The sequence below is a fragment of the Ailuropoda melanoleuca genome, chromosome 10 (genome assembly GCF_002007445.2).
Source record: "Ailuropoda melanoleuca isolate Jingjing chromosome 10, ASM200744v2, whole genome shotgun sequence".
NCBI classification, from domain to species: Eukaryota; Metazoa; Chordata; class Mammalia; order Carnivora; family Ursidae; genus Ailuropoda; species Ailuropoda melanoleuca.
Window position 1 is genome coordinate 17,545,930 of NC_048227.1, and position 15,507 is coordinate 17,561,436.

The 15,507-nt window shown below is 54.6% G+C and overlaps 1 protein-coding gene across 5 annotated transcripts in view; it reads right to left on the minus strand.

The window, feature by feature from the left end:
* The window catches only part of KATNIP (katanin interacting protein), a 183,972-nt gene that overhangs the window by 15,613 nt on the left and 152,852 nt on the right, over nucleotides 1-15,507 (minus strand). For all 5 annotated transcript variants that reach the window (XM_034670220.1, XM_034670219.1, XM_034670216.1 and 2 more), the window contains 4 exons: nucleotides 10,288-11,016; nucleotides 9,278-9,483; nucleotides 7,024-7,102; nucleotides 969-1,146 (listed from right to left, as the gene is read on the minus strand). In XM_034670220.1, coding sequence (XP_034526111.1) covers nucleotides 969-1,146; nucleotides 7,024-7,102; nucleotides 9,278-9,483; nucleotides 10,288-11,016 — 1,192 coding nt within the window. The remainder of the gene's footprint in view (nucleotides 1-968; nucleotides 1,147-7,023; nucleotides 7,103-9,277; nucleotides 9,484-10,287; nucleotides 11,017-15,507) is intronic.

A 15,507-nucleotide genomic window follows, 5' to 3' on the forward strand; every position in this document is an offset into this window, starting at 1 on the left:
TGGCTGTTGGTCTCCCATGGATCTCCGTTCAGATAACTCTTAGTCTGGGTGACTTCTGGCCAGTTTCTAATCTTTCTGTAGCTCAGTTTCATTTGTAAAGTGGGGGCCTCTTAGGACCATTTGAGGCGTAAATGGATGAGTATCTGTAACCTGCTTAGTGGAGCCCCAGCGTCTGGCATTTATTTGGGGCTCCAGGAATAGCTGCTATAATTTTATCATTCCTATTGTAATTGGAGAGATTAAGAGACTTACTAGCTGGTAAGGGGCAGAGCCAGGATTGGAACTCTCATCCCTCTGACCCCTCCAGCAGAGCCCTCCAGGCAGAGCCCAGGCCCGGCAGCTGTCCTGAGCAGGGGGCCAGCACCCGTCTGTGGTGACGGGAGTGTGGACTGATGCTATTATCCCAGGCTTGCCCTCTTCTTGACTGGCCCCAGTCTGGGCTGGTGAAATCAGGCAAAAGCGGAGAGGAAAGCGCCCGCAGAGACCCGCAGAGACTTGGACTTCCGGAGCCATCCCCTCCCACCACGAGCAATGGCAAGCTTTGGGTTCCTTGTGTTCGGAGGCAGAGACGGCACAGCGAAGGACTGCCAAGCTCTCGCCGGCGTTCCGGGCCCCATGCTGAATGTGCTGGAGATCACACAAAGCACGACTGTGTCTGGGAGCAGGAGAACCCTGCCCACTGCTTCCGGCCCTGTGGCCCTGGAAGGGGGTCATCTCCCTTTCCCAAGCCTTGGTTTCCCTTGAGTCTAAAATGGGAAGACCACAGACCCCATGGGGTGGTTGGGGAAGGTGGAACAGGGAACACGACTTGATGTTTGAATCTGGAGTCAAAGATGAAGAGCAGGTCCCTGAGCCCCCGCTCTGCACCTGAGCCTGAGTGACCCCGCCTCTCGGGCTGAACGTGTTCCATTGCTCGTGGTGGGAGGGGATGGCTCTGGGAATCCGTGCAGGCGGCTTCTCGCACTTACTTGTCCAGGGTCCGGGAGTCATCGGTGTACTCAGGGAGATCATTTAGGTCTCTGGGGGAGGCAGAGATCTGGTGCAGGCTGATGGGCAGTGCCTGGCCGTCCTTGCCCACCACTTCCAGGCCCGTGAGCCCCAGGTAGTGCGGGTCCCCCCAGGAGGCGGTGAAATTCAGCTGGAGGCCTGTAACAGGAGGAAGAGTGGCCCATGAACACCAGAGGTTCCGGAGGAGGGCCCAAGACGGAGATGGGAAAAGGAGCGACCTTGAGCCTCTACCAACTTGAAAACCCAGACTCAGATGAAAGCGTCTTCGGAGCAGGCTCTCTACCTCTTCTTTTAGTGACCCTCGGGCCTGGGACACTGCTGATGTTCTAGAAATGTCTGCAGGATGAATGGACCAGTATTGTTTAAACCTGCACATGGGGGGCACCTGGGTGGCTCAGTCGATTAAGTGTCTGCCTTCGGCTCAGGTCATGATCGCAGGGTCCTAGGATCAAGTCCCATGTCAGGCTCCCTGCTCAGTGGGGAGTCTGCTTCTCCCTCTCCCACTCCCCCTGCTCATTCTCTTTCTCTGTCTCTCACTCCTTCTCTTTCAGATAAATAAATAAAATCTTTAAAACCCACACACAGCCCTGGATCCTTTCTCCTGTATCCACCATGTTGCCCGCCCACCCCGGCCCATGCTGAACACCCTGGCGTGGCTTCCCATGCTGCTTGACCAACAACAGGCCTTGTCCGTCTGGCTTCTACCTACTTGTCTAACCTCATCTTATACCTTATCTTATACCAGGGAGCATGGCTCTGCCCAGTCTTTCAGTCATTCTTATTTCCATCCCTCTCTCCTGGCACAGGGCCTTTGCCCATGCTGTTCCCTCTGGAACTCACATGGCCTCGTCGTGCTCACCCTTCAGATCCCAACTCACTTCCCTAGGGAAGCCCTTCCAACTTCTCTGAGCGCATCAAACCTCTATCTACAGCCTGCCGTGTCACCGTGAACTTCACTTCCATGCCCTGGTCACCGCTGTGATCTTGTGACCATTTGGTACATAGCTGTCTGCCCTGCCAGAGGTGAGCTCCCTGAGAGCAGAAACCCCAACCAATCTGCTAGACCTCTGTGTCCCCAAAGCCTGGCACAGTGCCTGACATGTAGCAGGAGCGCGGTCCAGATGGAATGTTTAAATAAGTAACTGCATGCAAGCAGCTACGTCAGTACAACACATAAGAAATGGACATTTTATACAAATTGGGCACTATCGCGAGACTTCCCGGGATCCAGGGTAAGCAAGTGTTTTACTGATACCCCCATGTTTCTGCCCCTGCCTCACTCCTGCTCCATGGGAGACCATCTGGAAGTGACCCTCTGTGGTGCTGGGGCAATATGGCCCAGGCGAATCATCCATTTGCCCAGAGAGCTCAAACTGAATGAAGCCCTTGGTCAGGTCCTATCAGATATCTGGCTAGAACTTCTCTTTCCTTACTGGTCTCCCATTAGAGCATAACCAAGGCCAGTGAGCTCTCTACCCTGGAAGAATCTGGAGCCTCTTTTAGCACCCTTTGGGGGGGCTGTGTTCAGAAGATTCACACCCTTTGCAACTTTCAGGATGTCATGTGGTCCCACCTAGTTGAGCTCAGGTGTGGAGGCAGAAGCCCAATGAGGCCAAGCCACCCAGTCTCCCTGGAGCTCGGCTTCCTCTCCTACACACCTGTCATTTCCAACATAGGTTTGGTAACTCAGCCACAGGTCCTTCTGCTCTCCATGGTGCTGAAGCATCACGGAGAGCATCCTGGGGGCAGGTGGAAAAGACATGTGGCCAGCATGGTACTGGGCACATCCTAGCTTCTCATGGCACCAACGGCATGCAAAATGGCCACACATTCTTTGCAACGTGACTTTGCAGCTTCTACCATCCAGAAGCGGGGGGTCCATTTCTCCACTCCCGGGGTCTGGGCCACGTGATGTGCTTCGGCCAATGGGAGAGACGCAGAGCTGGTGCGCGCAGAGGATGGAAAGCGCACTTGGGAGTCCTGCTGTGTGAAGGAGCCGGGCGCACCCAGTCTCCCTGTCACTCCGGCCAACAGCCTCCCAACTGCTGGACGTGGGAGAGGAGACATCCAAGGTCATTCAGCCGCCAGCCCATCTGCCAGCTGACTGGACCCGTGAGCAGACCCAGGAGAGGCCCAGTCAAGCCAGTGATTATGAGCTGATCATGTTAAACAGTGGTTGTGCTAAAGCCACTCAGGTCTGGGTTGGTTTGGTTTGCGGCAAAAGCTGATCGATACACTCCTTTTCACCCCGAGTCTCTGTTCAAATGTCATCTCCTCAGAGAGGCCTTCCCTGACCATTCGCGCTCAAATGGCACCCCCCCTCCGCTGCTTCCCCGCTTTATTTTTCATCACAGCACTTGTCACTACCCAACAACATATTTCCCATTCCTTTGCTTGTGTGTTTTCTCGTCTTTCCCACTAAGTTGGAAGCCCCTTGAGGGGGGGAGCTCTGTTGACTCTGTGCACTGTTGGATCCCCAGAGCCTAGAATGGTATCTGGAAAACAGATGGTCAATAAAAGTTTTTTTTCCCTTTTAAATAAATGATGGATTGAAAAGTAGGTATTCAGTAAACACAGGTAAATGAATTAAAGTAAAATCACCGAGTTTCCCCAAATTCATAGTTAATGGTAAACAAATCAGAGGTCAACACATTGCAAAATCTCTGGGGAAGCTTCCATTAGAGTGAAGACAATCAGCCCATAACAGACAGACAGATAGGATAGTTCCATAGAACAACGAATGCCATGACAACAAGAAGGCGTGGGTAAGGAGTGACTGAGTGGAGTAGCCGGGGTCAGGGAGGGAACTCAGGGAGCTGAGACCCGAGTGATGCGTAGGAGGCCGCCATTCCTCAACATTCCTGGAAGAACATTCCAGGCTGAGAGGACAGCAAGGGCACAGGCTCTGGAATGGGAAAAAATCTGACCTGTGGTTAGAACCAAGTCATCAAGGGGAGTAGTGGCGGGAAATGAGGTATGAAGCATTGGGCAGGGTCTAGATCAGGCCATGAAGTCTGGATTTTCTTCTCTCTGCGGTGGGGTGCCACTGGAGGGTTAGACTTTGAAGCAGGGGGCTAACTTGATCCCCTCTGCATCTTAGTAAGTGTACTCGGGTTGGGGATTGGGCTCTCCAGGGAGAGCAGGCTGTTGTGATACCAACTGCGCTGGACAAGGGGTGGTCCTCCTGGAAACGGGGAGAAGCAGACAGACTCAGGATCTGTTTTGGAGACGGCACAGTCAGGATGCTCAGCGGCTCGTGCAGAAGTGAGGGAAAGAGATGACGTTGTTGACCCAAGCGACAGAGTGGCTGTGGGTACTGACCCTGAGGGGCAGAGTGCATGGTGATGGGGAGGGAGTGGATCTGGATGAGGGGATCACTGTGAAGGAGAAATGCCACCTCCCCCAGGGAAAACAGGAGGCAGCCCCCCGGCGGCCCCCCAGCCTCTCCCCAGCCGCCCCTTTGCTGGCCTGGCACGCAGAGCTGCAAGGACATCTAATTTGGGCTTGCTCCAGAAGTGCCTGCTCTCCTGTTTGAGCTAATATTCACGTTCCATGTTCATTTTCCTCTGGTGTATCAATTAGTATTTATATAAATGGAAATTAATTTTGTTATTTCTCTCCCACGTTTCAACTCTCTCAGCTACTTTCCTATTCATCACTGCTGATATTTGCAAAACGCCCAAAATTAGTGTCATCTGCAAATTAGCAAGTCATATATCCCCTTTCAAAACATTAATAGGATTGGCCATATTTACCAACCCCGGCGCATCCCCCCGGGTCACGTTATCAAAGCGCTCTCCATTTGCACAGGATGGTGAAGTGGGTTTAGGATTTTAGAGACAGTGGGGGGAGAACAAAAAGGTTCAGAGGAGAGCGATTCAGAAATCACACGCCTCCAAAAGTGCAGAGGATGCTTGGTCAGGACGTTCTTCTTCCTACCGAGTAGAGAAGCAGACATCGCATGTTCCCTACAGCAAAAAGGGCTCTGAGCCCTGCTCTGGGCAACACTCCCGAAGGTACTGGAATACATTTCTGAGAAAGGTCAGAAGCCGGTTCAGCAGGAAGGACATTTACAGACAGCATCTTTGGGGAAATCATCAGATGAAGGGGACAGTGGCTGCTTCGAGGCCAACCTTCCTTCCTTTCCTGGCTGTGGCACTCTGACCTCCGCCAGAGCACGACTGGGTGGTTGACCCCTCGCCTGGGGCTCCAGGGATGGGCTCTGACCCAGGCCTGGCCAATCCGTGCTTAGTATCTCACACTCCTGCCCTCCCCGCCACGGTGAGCCATGGTGACTGGTTTGTGGATGGGCACGTGACCCAAGCCAGGTAGGGGAGGCCTGATTCTGGGCTGACTGTTGGCCTCAATGGGAACAGAAGCTCTCGCATGTACCGGGTACCAACGGGAGAAAAGGCAAGAGAGAGTGACAGGGCAGAAGGCAAGAGAGAGTGACAGGGCAGAGGGCGGGAGGGAGACACCAAGGCTTGATGACGTCATTTGCACCCCTGGATCCGGCTGTATGGACCGGATAAGAACTGAGTGTTGGGGAGATAAGGCAGGGGAAGCCTCCACTTGGTGCCCGCAGGGGAGACAAAACCAAGCCCCAAACCAGGTTCTCGTCTGTACTAGGCTGGTTCCAGAAATTCTCTGTTGTCTCCGAGTAATTGAGAGAAACTGAGAGAGTGTTCTGGAATGTAAGGAGCTGTGAGGATTCAAAGCAAGGCATCTTCCCCTCTTCTAAGAGGGGATTTGTCTTTGTGCAGTGAGGTGGGGAGAGATGGTTCTTGCTGGGCACATGGGCAGGCTTCCCGGGGAGGACGGGGGTGACAGCAGGGCCTCAAGAAGGGGGTGCGGAGGATGCTGTGGGGCGCTGCCCAGGTCCCACTCCCGTCCCTGGGACCGAAGGACTCATTCTTTCAGTGGAGGGGAGTGCTAAGGGCTGACGTCTCACAGCTGAGTCCACCCACGTGCACTGCCCTTGGCCCTGCCCCTCTCTAAGGGCAGCCCACATCCTGAAATGGGTAGATACAGGCATATAAGCGCCTGGGCCCCTCACTCAACTCAGGACCTCTCCCCGGGCCTTTGCAGCTCCAGAGGCCTTGAGGTGACCGAACGAGGCCCAATTCCTCCCTCTGACCCTCCCCCTTGCTGCCCTCCCTCAAGAGCACGCCCTGGGGAACTCTAGCTGCTGTGACTGCGAACAGCTGGCTGACAGCCTCCTTAACAGGGAAGGGGAGGGCGATCAGTCAGCCAGGACCTCAAGCCTGAAGATGCCCCAGGACGCAGGGCAGGTGCTGGCGGGCGGTGCACAGAGTGAGGGAGGACCTGGCTGGAAGGGTCAGCCGGGAAAAGAAGAGGGAACAGACTCAGTGAAGCCCAGATGGGATCTGCTCAGAGGCCACAAACTGGCAGCCGGCTGGCTGAACATACATGTGTTTTGTTTGGCTCATATGGTGTTTTAAAATATTATAAAATTAGTCACCAACACTTAAAAAATTGGAGATTTCACATAAATACCCAGATTTCTGTCTTCTCAGAAGACCCAGCACCCCGGGCTAGGATTCCTGCCGCCTCCGCCCCACCTGGAACAGGGAAGAGGCATGTTTTCTTTGCGCACGCGTCTGTGTTTGAAGGGCAGCCCAAATCACGGGACTGGCAGATGCCTTGGGTTTATTCTCTTATGTCTGCTTGTCCTCTGCTTTCTGGGCTCTAACTACAGCTGCCCAGGTCACGGCACAACTAACACATAAGGTGTCTGCATACCAAACATGAAAGTGTCCTTCTGGAAAAGCCTACTGCAGGGAGGTATCCCTCCTCCCAAGTGATGGCGGACCTGCTGGGGCCAGTGAGCCCAGGCCAGGTTGTGTCAGCCCCCACTCGTCCCGTAGTGTGGCATCTGTGTGCAAGGTACAACCTGCCCGACTGTCCAAGGAATCTCTGCCCCTGGTGGCCATGACTCCCCCTGGCCCGATAGTTCTCCTGCTACCAGACACTGTCCCAAGACAGGATACTCACAGATCCCGTGGTAGATGCCCGGCTCTGGTGTAGTTACTTCGGGGGCAGGGGGACTGGATGGCAGCTCTCGCCCCGGGACCTGTGCACGGGTTGGGGGAGAAGCAGAGGGAAAGGAGGTGATTTTAGTGATACCCGCACAGCTGGCTGGCCATTCTCCCAGATGCTATATGCACCCCGAGCCCCAGGGAACCCCTCGTGTCTTTTTGTGCATTTTCTGCCACTATGGAAGCTCTGTCACTTGTAACATGGCCAGACCCAGAAACACTTGTGTGTCTGCGTCCCTGCCAGCAGCTCTTACTGGTAGGGGAGGAGCTGGACACCACCAGCTAAGGTGATCAGGATTTTATGGAACAGGGAAGGACCCAACAGATGTTTACCTAAGGAGCTGGAGGAAGGAGGGAGGGAGAAGGGTCAGGAGGGAGGGATGGAGGGACGGAGGGCGGAAAATTCAACTGCAGAGAGTGGCTCTCAACCCAAGGCCTGGGCACCTGCATTTTTAAAGCTCGTCAGGTGATTGGCATGGGAGGCTGGGATAAAGCAGCCCTGGTCTAGAGGTGGTTGGAGTGGGCAACCGCACCCCACTGTATATACATTTTGCTCTGTAGACGTCTACACTGTAAGTTAGGGCAAAAGGGCCTTTACGACATTGCAGACAAGGAAGCTAAGATGCAAAAGGAAGGGAAGCTGGTTGCCCGGACATGACAGTTTCGGTGGGGATGGTGTTTCAGTCCCAGGAACAACGGTGCCCTCGGCCCAGCCCCTAGACACAGCCTCCTGAGGCCCTTTCTTGCCTGGCTGTGGGTGGAGAGTGAGGAAGGTGGCCTGCCAGGGGTATTCATGATGCCGAGCAGCCTCGGGTCACCAGGGAAGGCCGCTGCCCTGACACCCATGTGCCTTCTCTTGCCTTCCCTGGCTCCCTGCCCTCCCGGAGCCTCCTGGGACGCTCCCTGGTGGGTGCGCTGACCTGGATACCCAGACAGGTGGGGTGCAGCTCCAGCCCTGTCACTTTGTAGGGGTGAGCCACTGGCCTCCCAGAACTCGGGTTCCTTGTCTCGGAGATGGAGAGAAGGATTCCTCTCTGTCCTTCACAGGCTAGATATGATCAGAGAGCCTTAGAGGCATTTGGAAAGTGCTGGGCACATAAAAGGCTTCAAGGTCAGCTTCCGACTGGAGACCCAGGGATCAGATCCAGACCACAGACATGCTGTGACTCACAGAAGGTTTGAAAGCATTTCCACTTGGTTGCCAACAGTTTTTAATTGGGACGTTTTCCATAAGGACCCAGATTTCTGGCTTCTCTCGAGAAAAATCAGGAGAATATCAAGATGAACTACCAACTCCTATCTGTCCTGAGAAGCAGGGGGCTCTGCACTCCCTCAGTCTTGCATGACACTGTGCCTGGCCCCTGTGGGTTTTTTACCCCCCAGTGAACACCGTGGGATCTGCACACCATAGCCCTATGACCTTGCTGGGCCCCGCCTCCTGTCCTTTGGTTTCCAGCTATCCCCACTCCCCTCCTCCATCCTCTGTAGCCAGCTTCTCTTTCTCCTTAGGGCCTCAAGAACCCTGGGGGCCCTGGGTCTCCCAATTCCTGGTCCTTCACTTGGACCGGCCCTTCCCTCGAGGGTGGTCTTTCATTTCTTAAAGAAATTGCTTTATCAAGTTAAAAACACAGATCTTGGAGTCATGCATGCAAGTTCTAGCCTGGTTACTCTACTGCTGTGTGTCCTTGGGCAAGTCACTTAACCTGTTTGAGCCTTGGTTTCCTACGTGGGGATACTGATGATCTCTACCTGCAAGGGTGGGTCACATGGTAACACGGTGCTGGTGGATTGCCACACGTGTGCAGGAAACGGATGGCTGAGATGATCATTACTTTAATTCTCAGCCTGCCTATTAAAAGCATTTCTAGTCCTTTCCATCAAAAACAACAGTGAGTGATCAAAACACAACCCAAAGCAAAAACTCCCCTGAGATTGCCAACCTCTAAATTACAGAGACGACGCAGAACTGATTTCTCCTAGCTTTGATTAAAATTTGAATACTTTCTTCACTTTGCTTTAAAAAAAAATAAAAAAATAAAACATAATTAGAGAATGAAATATGACATAGAGGACCCAAAAATGAAGTAGAAAAATGGGAAATGTCAACACAGTAGCACCAACAGCTTAAGGGCTATCCATCTTCATTCCTCCTGCTCCACTCGGAGCCAGGAGAAATCTCTCCAGGGGGCTCCCCTGCCCACCAGTCCTACCCGGTCCTCAGCCCAGGGGCCGGCCTGGGTGTAGGGCCTGTCCTCCCCATCGCTGCCGGCGGTGCTTGGCCTCCTTGGCGTCTCCTCGTTCTGCAGGGCGTAGGGGCTCTCCGCGTCCACGTCAAAGGTCTCATCCGAGCAGAATATGGCCTCCAAAATGTCCTCGTCAGTCGTGAATAAGATGGTGTCTCCAAAGTGCTCTGGGGCTGGGTGGGGTACCACGGAGACAGGAAGTGTCAGCTGGCTCCAAATCCCCACGGCGTGGAGAGCAGGAACCCAGACCCATCCACCTCTGTGCTATAAAATCCCCACCCACCGACAGCTTCTGATGTGTGTTAGGAAGCCTTCCTTGTGATTACTCACACATTTGCAAATGAAATTCACATGCCCCAGGAACCACTTAGACCTAATGAAGGGATCTAACCTAATGACAGTCATTGGGATCCGTCAGGAAATGAGATGCTTCTTAGGTGTGGGGGAGGTACCTTAGCAGATGCTGTTGGGGCCTCACCCAGGGGCCTGCTGATCCCTTTTGGGGGGCTGGAGGCTTGCCTGGAAGGGCGTGGGAGTTACACCCCCAACCTGGGGAGCCCTGCTGTTCTGCCTTGAGGCAGGACGGATCCTGCAATTTCTACTCCAGACCCCTTGCGTATCAGGCTGAGACTCGGCCTCCCCCAACTGCTATCCTTGCCTGGAGTCTCCCCATTCCTATCCTGTCTCCCTCCTTGCACCACAGGTTCTCCTGGGAGCGCCCCCTCAATAACTCACTCGCAGAAGAATTCCCTCTTCTCTCAGGCGCTAGGGAAGCTGAGTAAGGCTGGTGCCCGGGGGAGGAGTGTAAACGAGGTCAGCTCTCGCACCCGCATGCTGCAAAAAGCGAGTGAGCCAGGCCCAGGAAGAGGAGAGACCCATCTGTCACTGGCTAGCTAGCCAGGGCCTTTAGTTTTTCCCCAGAGCCTCAGCGGGTAGCAGGTAGGGGCTTCCAGAACATTCTTATAGGCATACTCTACCTCCTGTCAGGGTCCCTGAGGCCTTGGCGATCTCTCCTTTAAAGATGCACTGTGCGTCTAACAGCATGGTGATGTCCTTCACGCCACGGAAGGAATGTATTCGAGATTTATTGTAGTTCCAAATTCGGATCAGGGCAACTTGGCAAGGGTGCACGAAATCTATGGAGATGGAGTGGGGCTTGCCCAGTGTGAAAGGGGCCAGCCAGACATGCATGTCGTCCTGGGTCCTGTTCACCCCGTCGATGAGGTTGGTGACCACGCGGGGGTCTTTCCCGTAGGCTGGTAAAACATTGATGTCCGGGGGGTCCGCGCGAATGTTCGCGATCTGCACCGGCTCCCCCTCTGAACTGAATATTTCTATTCCGTTAAGGCCGACATAGTGCCTGTCCCCCCACGTCGACCTGATGTCAATGACCAGGCGCTGTCCATAAGGCAACACAGGGATTTCGAAGTCGCTCCCGTCGTCCGTCTCTGCGGAGCTGTCCTCCGGCCCTCTCCTTGGCTCCGGCTTCTCCTCCTTCCCCGGGGGCAGCTGGTCGCTGTGGCGGCTGCCCTTCTGCTGCTGTTGGAGGAACTCGTCCAGGATGTCGCCCTGCAGCTCCATGTTGGAGATGCGTCCGCGGTGGGAGCGGTCAAAGGCACTGAGGGAGTCCCAGGACTCATGCAGCGCGTGCTCCTTCTCACTGCACCACCAGGGCCGCGGCGGCGTCTTGGTGGGCTGGGTGTCTTCTGCAAGAACACGGGAGGGGCGAGCCCCATTAGCGGCATGTGTGCGAGTGGGGACCTCTACGGATGGTCTCAACGGGGGCTCTCGGCTAGGTGGGGTAGCCCTCCGGGGGACATTCGAGAAATCAGGGTGGTTGCTCTTGGCTCTCTCAATGCCTGGAGGCCTGTGGGCCTTTGACAGGTGGACCGGGATGTTCATCCCTTGCCTGCATGGGGACAGTCGGGGCCCCCATCACACACCAATACTCAGGTCGGTAAAAAATCGATTATGGTTACCCAAGTCTAGAATCTGGTTGTTTTGCAAAAAGCGAAGCAGTTTTCAATACACTTGGGATTTTCTAAGAGGGAGACCCCCCCCCCATGCAAGTCAAGGGCAGACCTTTCGTTGTGTGAGAACCCCTGTGAGAAGCCGTTCTGCAGGTCAGAGACACACAACGGGCGGGGGTGGGGGGATGGGGGGGCAACACCTGAGTCAGCACCCAGAGGGGCAGCTCTGAGGCTGTCACATCACGTGACTCTGACGGTGGTTTTAAAGACTGCCTGATGGCAGGTGGAAGGCTCATGAATGTTAGATGGGAAAAAAGCCAGCTACACTCTTTTGGCTGCAGCAAACCTGGGTATGGGCGGTGTGAACCAACGTGTTAGCATGCTCCTTCCTGGGTGGTGAGGAGGAAGGACTTCCAGCTTCCTCTTGGTCACCTGATCTTCTAAGTTCCCCAGATGTATTATTTTTATAATCAGGAAAAAGTGCTTTGAGGAATGCCAACAATACAGGTAAGGAATGTACTCCTATGTGTGGCTAGGCTGGCTTGGAGAAGAGAAGCCTGTGTCCCCGGCACATGGACAGTGTGGGCCTGGCTCTCAGAGGGTCTCTGAAGGCCACACTCTCCTCCCTATAGAATAGAAAAGCACCAGCCTGTGCGCCCACAGCGGCCTGTCCTCACTAACTGCCACGTAAGGGTGTCATTCTGGAAAAACAGCAGCTGATGACACGGATATTCTGTTTTTCCTCCTTTCATATTGGACTGTGTCCTGCACTCCATTTTCTGCCTGTCTCCTAGGGTGCCTGGCTCCATCAATTATCCTCTCTCTCCAGAACCCTCCATCACCCCTTCCCCACTGGCACCTTGCCCTCTCTCCGCCTGCAGACACATATAAATCTCTCCTATCGGAAAGAAAAAGGAAGCCGGACCTGATCTCGTGGCTTCCTCCAACTGCCGCCTGATTTTCTCCTTCCCTTGGCTGCAGCCCCTGCGCCCCTCTCATTCCCACCCTCCCTCAACCCCTGTAACCGGGGCCCCCTTTGCAGAGTTACTGGTTTGCCCCCCCCAAGCCCCACCTGCCCTTCTCCTGATCTTCCTTTGGGGATCCCCCCACCGTCAGACCATCCAGATTAGACAAATGCTGACAGCGTGCTTCCAGGCTGGGAGAGGAACTACAGAGAGAGAGGGGCTCTCTTTAGACTGGTGCCCCTTGGTGGCAGGATGTTGGATGTGGGTGTGCAGTGCCGGTGGCCAGTTGGCTACACTGTGGGCGGAGCCTGCCTGACAATGAAGCCAACACAGGGAATGAGAGCCAAGAGATGGAGAGAGTCCCGATGACGTCATCTGAGCCCCTGGATGCAGCCATGCCTGAAGTCAAACCCCTGGTGGCTTTCCATCCCTTGCTTTCATATGAGTCCTCCCCTTCCCACAACCCTCCACGGAGCTGACTTTCTGTGAGTACACAATGACTCTGAGTACCCAGTCTTTTCTCGGTCCTCGTGCTTGACATCCCCGGTGAAGCTCTTCCACCAGACAGTCCCTCCTTTGCCAGCTCAGGAGCATTTGCACTTCTGGGCTCTCCACTGCTCCTGCTGCCCGCCTCCCCACACTGGGGCCCTACCCCGAGCTTCTGCCCGACCCCATCCGGTCCTTTCTCAACACTGCCCTCCCTCTCTGACCTCACCCTGCCAGCTCCTGGTTGCCAGGCAGGCACTGCTCAATTTTCTAGGTCAAGTTCTGGCTTCTCTCCCCTAGCCACCACCTTCCAGTTCCAAAGACCCCTCCAAAGGTCCAGACGTGTCCACTGTGTGCCTGAAAGGGAATTTGTCACTAACTCCTTCAACTGGTATACTGTCTCCATTAGCTGGGCATGAAGAACATCTTAACTCCTCGCCATGCCCCTGCTCCCTGCCCCGGGCCCTCGGTGTGGCTCCTCTGGCTTCTCTAACCTCACCTCACACCTTTGCCCTAATGATCAGCTCCACGGTGTTTCTGTTCCACGGACACAAGTCTCTTCCTGCCTAGCCCTGCTGTGCCCTCTGTCAGTTATGCTCTTCTCCCAGATCTCCGCATGCCAGCCCTTCTTGGCCCCCTCCCTCCTTGGGGAGGACTTCTTTGCCCTGTTCCCTTCTGTGTCCCAGTGCTTGGCATAGAACGTGGTGCACAGAAATGCTCAGTCCACCTCTGCCGGCCCAGGGATGGACGGCTGGCATCACCACGACGCAATACCTGGGTTCAGGCCCGGGAGCCGAGGGACTCCCCCCTCCACCTGTCAGCTCTGGTACACCTGTCCTCTCCCCTCCCCTTCTTCTCATCTGCCATTAAAAAAGACCCCAGGAGTTCGTTCCTTTCCTCCCGGCGTGAGGCTTAACATCTGGCAGAAGGAACTTCCCATATGGATCGTCATGACATCAGTTTATTGGGATTTGATTTCCACTGACTGAAATGAACGGCCTGGGTTGGTCTGCAAGTGAGCCGAGGAGAGCGAACAGACGTCATGTGTCAGGGACTCAGCCTGTGTGTCTCGGCCTGGGTGGGCAGGAAAGGCAGGACTCTGCTCTCATTCCGCACCTGCTTCCTGATTTATTCCCCCCGAGATGTATACTCGGGGTTTTGAAGGCGGAGAGGTGCAGGCTTTCTCCTGGATCTCTCGGATGTGACAGCAGGCTGAGGGCCTACGTTTCCCTCTGTCTGCAGGAGAACACACCTCTCATTAGTCCCTGGGAGTGGGGGAGCTGCAGCGACCCGGGCTTTGTCTTGTCTGTGTCAACATTCCTACCCACAGCTCGGAATGGACATGAGAAAGCGGCTGCTTTAACCTGCAGTCGACACAGTTGCGGGGGGGGGTACCAGTATGAGATGCCGGGATTGAAGATTTAAAACTACCCCTTGGTGGAGGTAAACAGGAACTATGAAGTTCAAAACTCAGGCTTGTAAAAATCAACGGCACCACTGTGAGGTATATGCTAATTGTTCCTAAAACGGGAAACGAGAATGAATGTGGGGAGACACAACAGAGCCATGTGTGTTCAAGGTGAACAGCCCTCCAGCTGCAGCTGACTGGACAAGGGGCGGACACCTGACCCACGTCTGCCAATCAGCGCCTCCCCTGAGACTTTGGGAGCAAGAGCTGGGCAACTGTCACTCTTGGGCTTCGGGGCACCTCCTGCCCTGTGCACAGAGCAGAGAAAGCTGATCTCATGAGGAAGAGTGAGGGAAGGTTGCAGAGGCAGGGCCCAGCAGCCTGTGGAGTCAGGAGGCAGAAGTCTCCTGGGCGCCCCCTGGCTATCTGCTTCCTCCTTCCAATTTTAGGTGATGGGCAGCCACACTTCCTGCCTCTGGAGGTCCTGTGATCAAATTGGGCAGGTGCAATTTTATTCACCTCTAGCCAATGGACCCCTGATGCAGATGCGTCCAAAATGCAGATGACATTACAATGAGATGCTCTGGTGGACAAAAGGATTTCCAGGCTCTATCCTTCGGTGACAACATGACTCTAGCCCCAGGGAAGAACTCAGGCAGTCACTCACTCTACAAGCATCGTTGGAGGGCTCGGCCGGTGCCTTTCCTAAAGGGCATGGCTGTGGGATTTGGCTCTATGTAATGGGTAATTTAAAATTTCTAAGCAACTTTCCTTTTTAGCATGACTGGCTTAACAAGCATTAAATCTCCAGGGCTCGGTTCTCAATGTGTCATTAAGCCAAGCAGTGAAATGCCTGGAAAGAAATTAAAATGAGACCAAATCTTCTGAATGTGGACAAGTTAGAATAACACCATCACCCCAGAGCTCCCAGAGGTTCTGTGGGTCTGTTTACCAGGGAGGCTCCGGATCGCCTGGCTCTCCCCGGTCGGGCAGCTGCGGAAATGGGCTGCCAAAGGGTGAGTAGTTGGACGCAGGGATGCTGGAGCAGGACGGCCTGGGTTCAGATCCTGCTCTAACCCCTTCTGGCCGTGTGAGCTGAGGAAAGTTCTTTAAACCTCACATTTTGTCTGTCAAATGGGGCTGGCGTGAGAAGGAAATCATTTGAGTAACATGCCTGGACGAGATGGTAACAGAACAGAGGCTGACCCGATTCCCTAGGGAACAGACACACTGGCTTCTCATACAGATTCACCAGGATGGGGGGAGGGGAACCACAGGGTTGGGGGAGAGACGATGATGAACAGCAGCGGCCAACACCTGCCGCCGGCACTGTGCCAAACGCTGCACCACACTCAGACTCTCATCTTA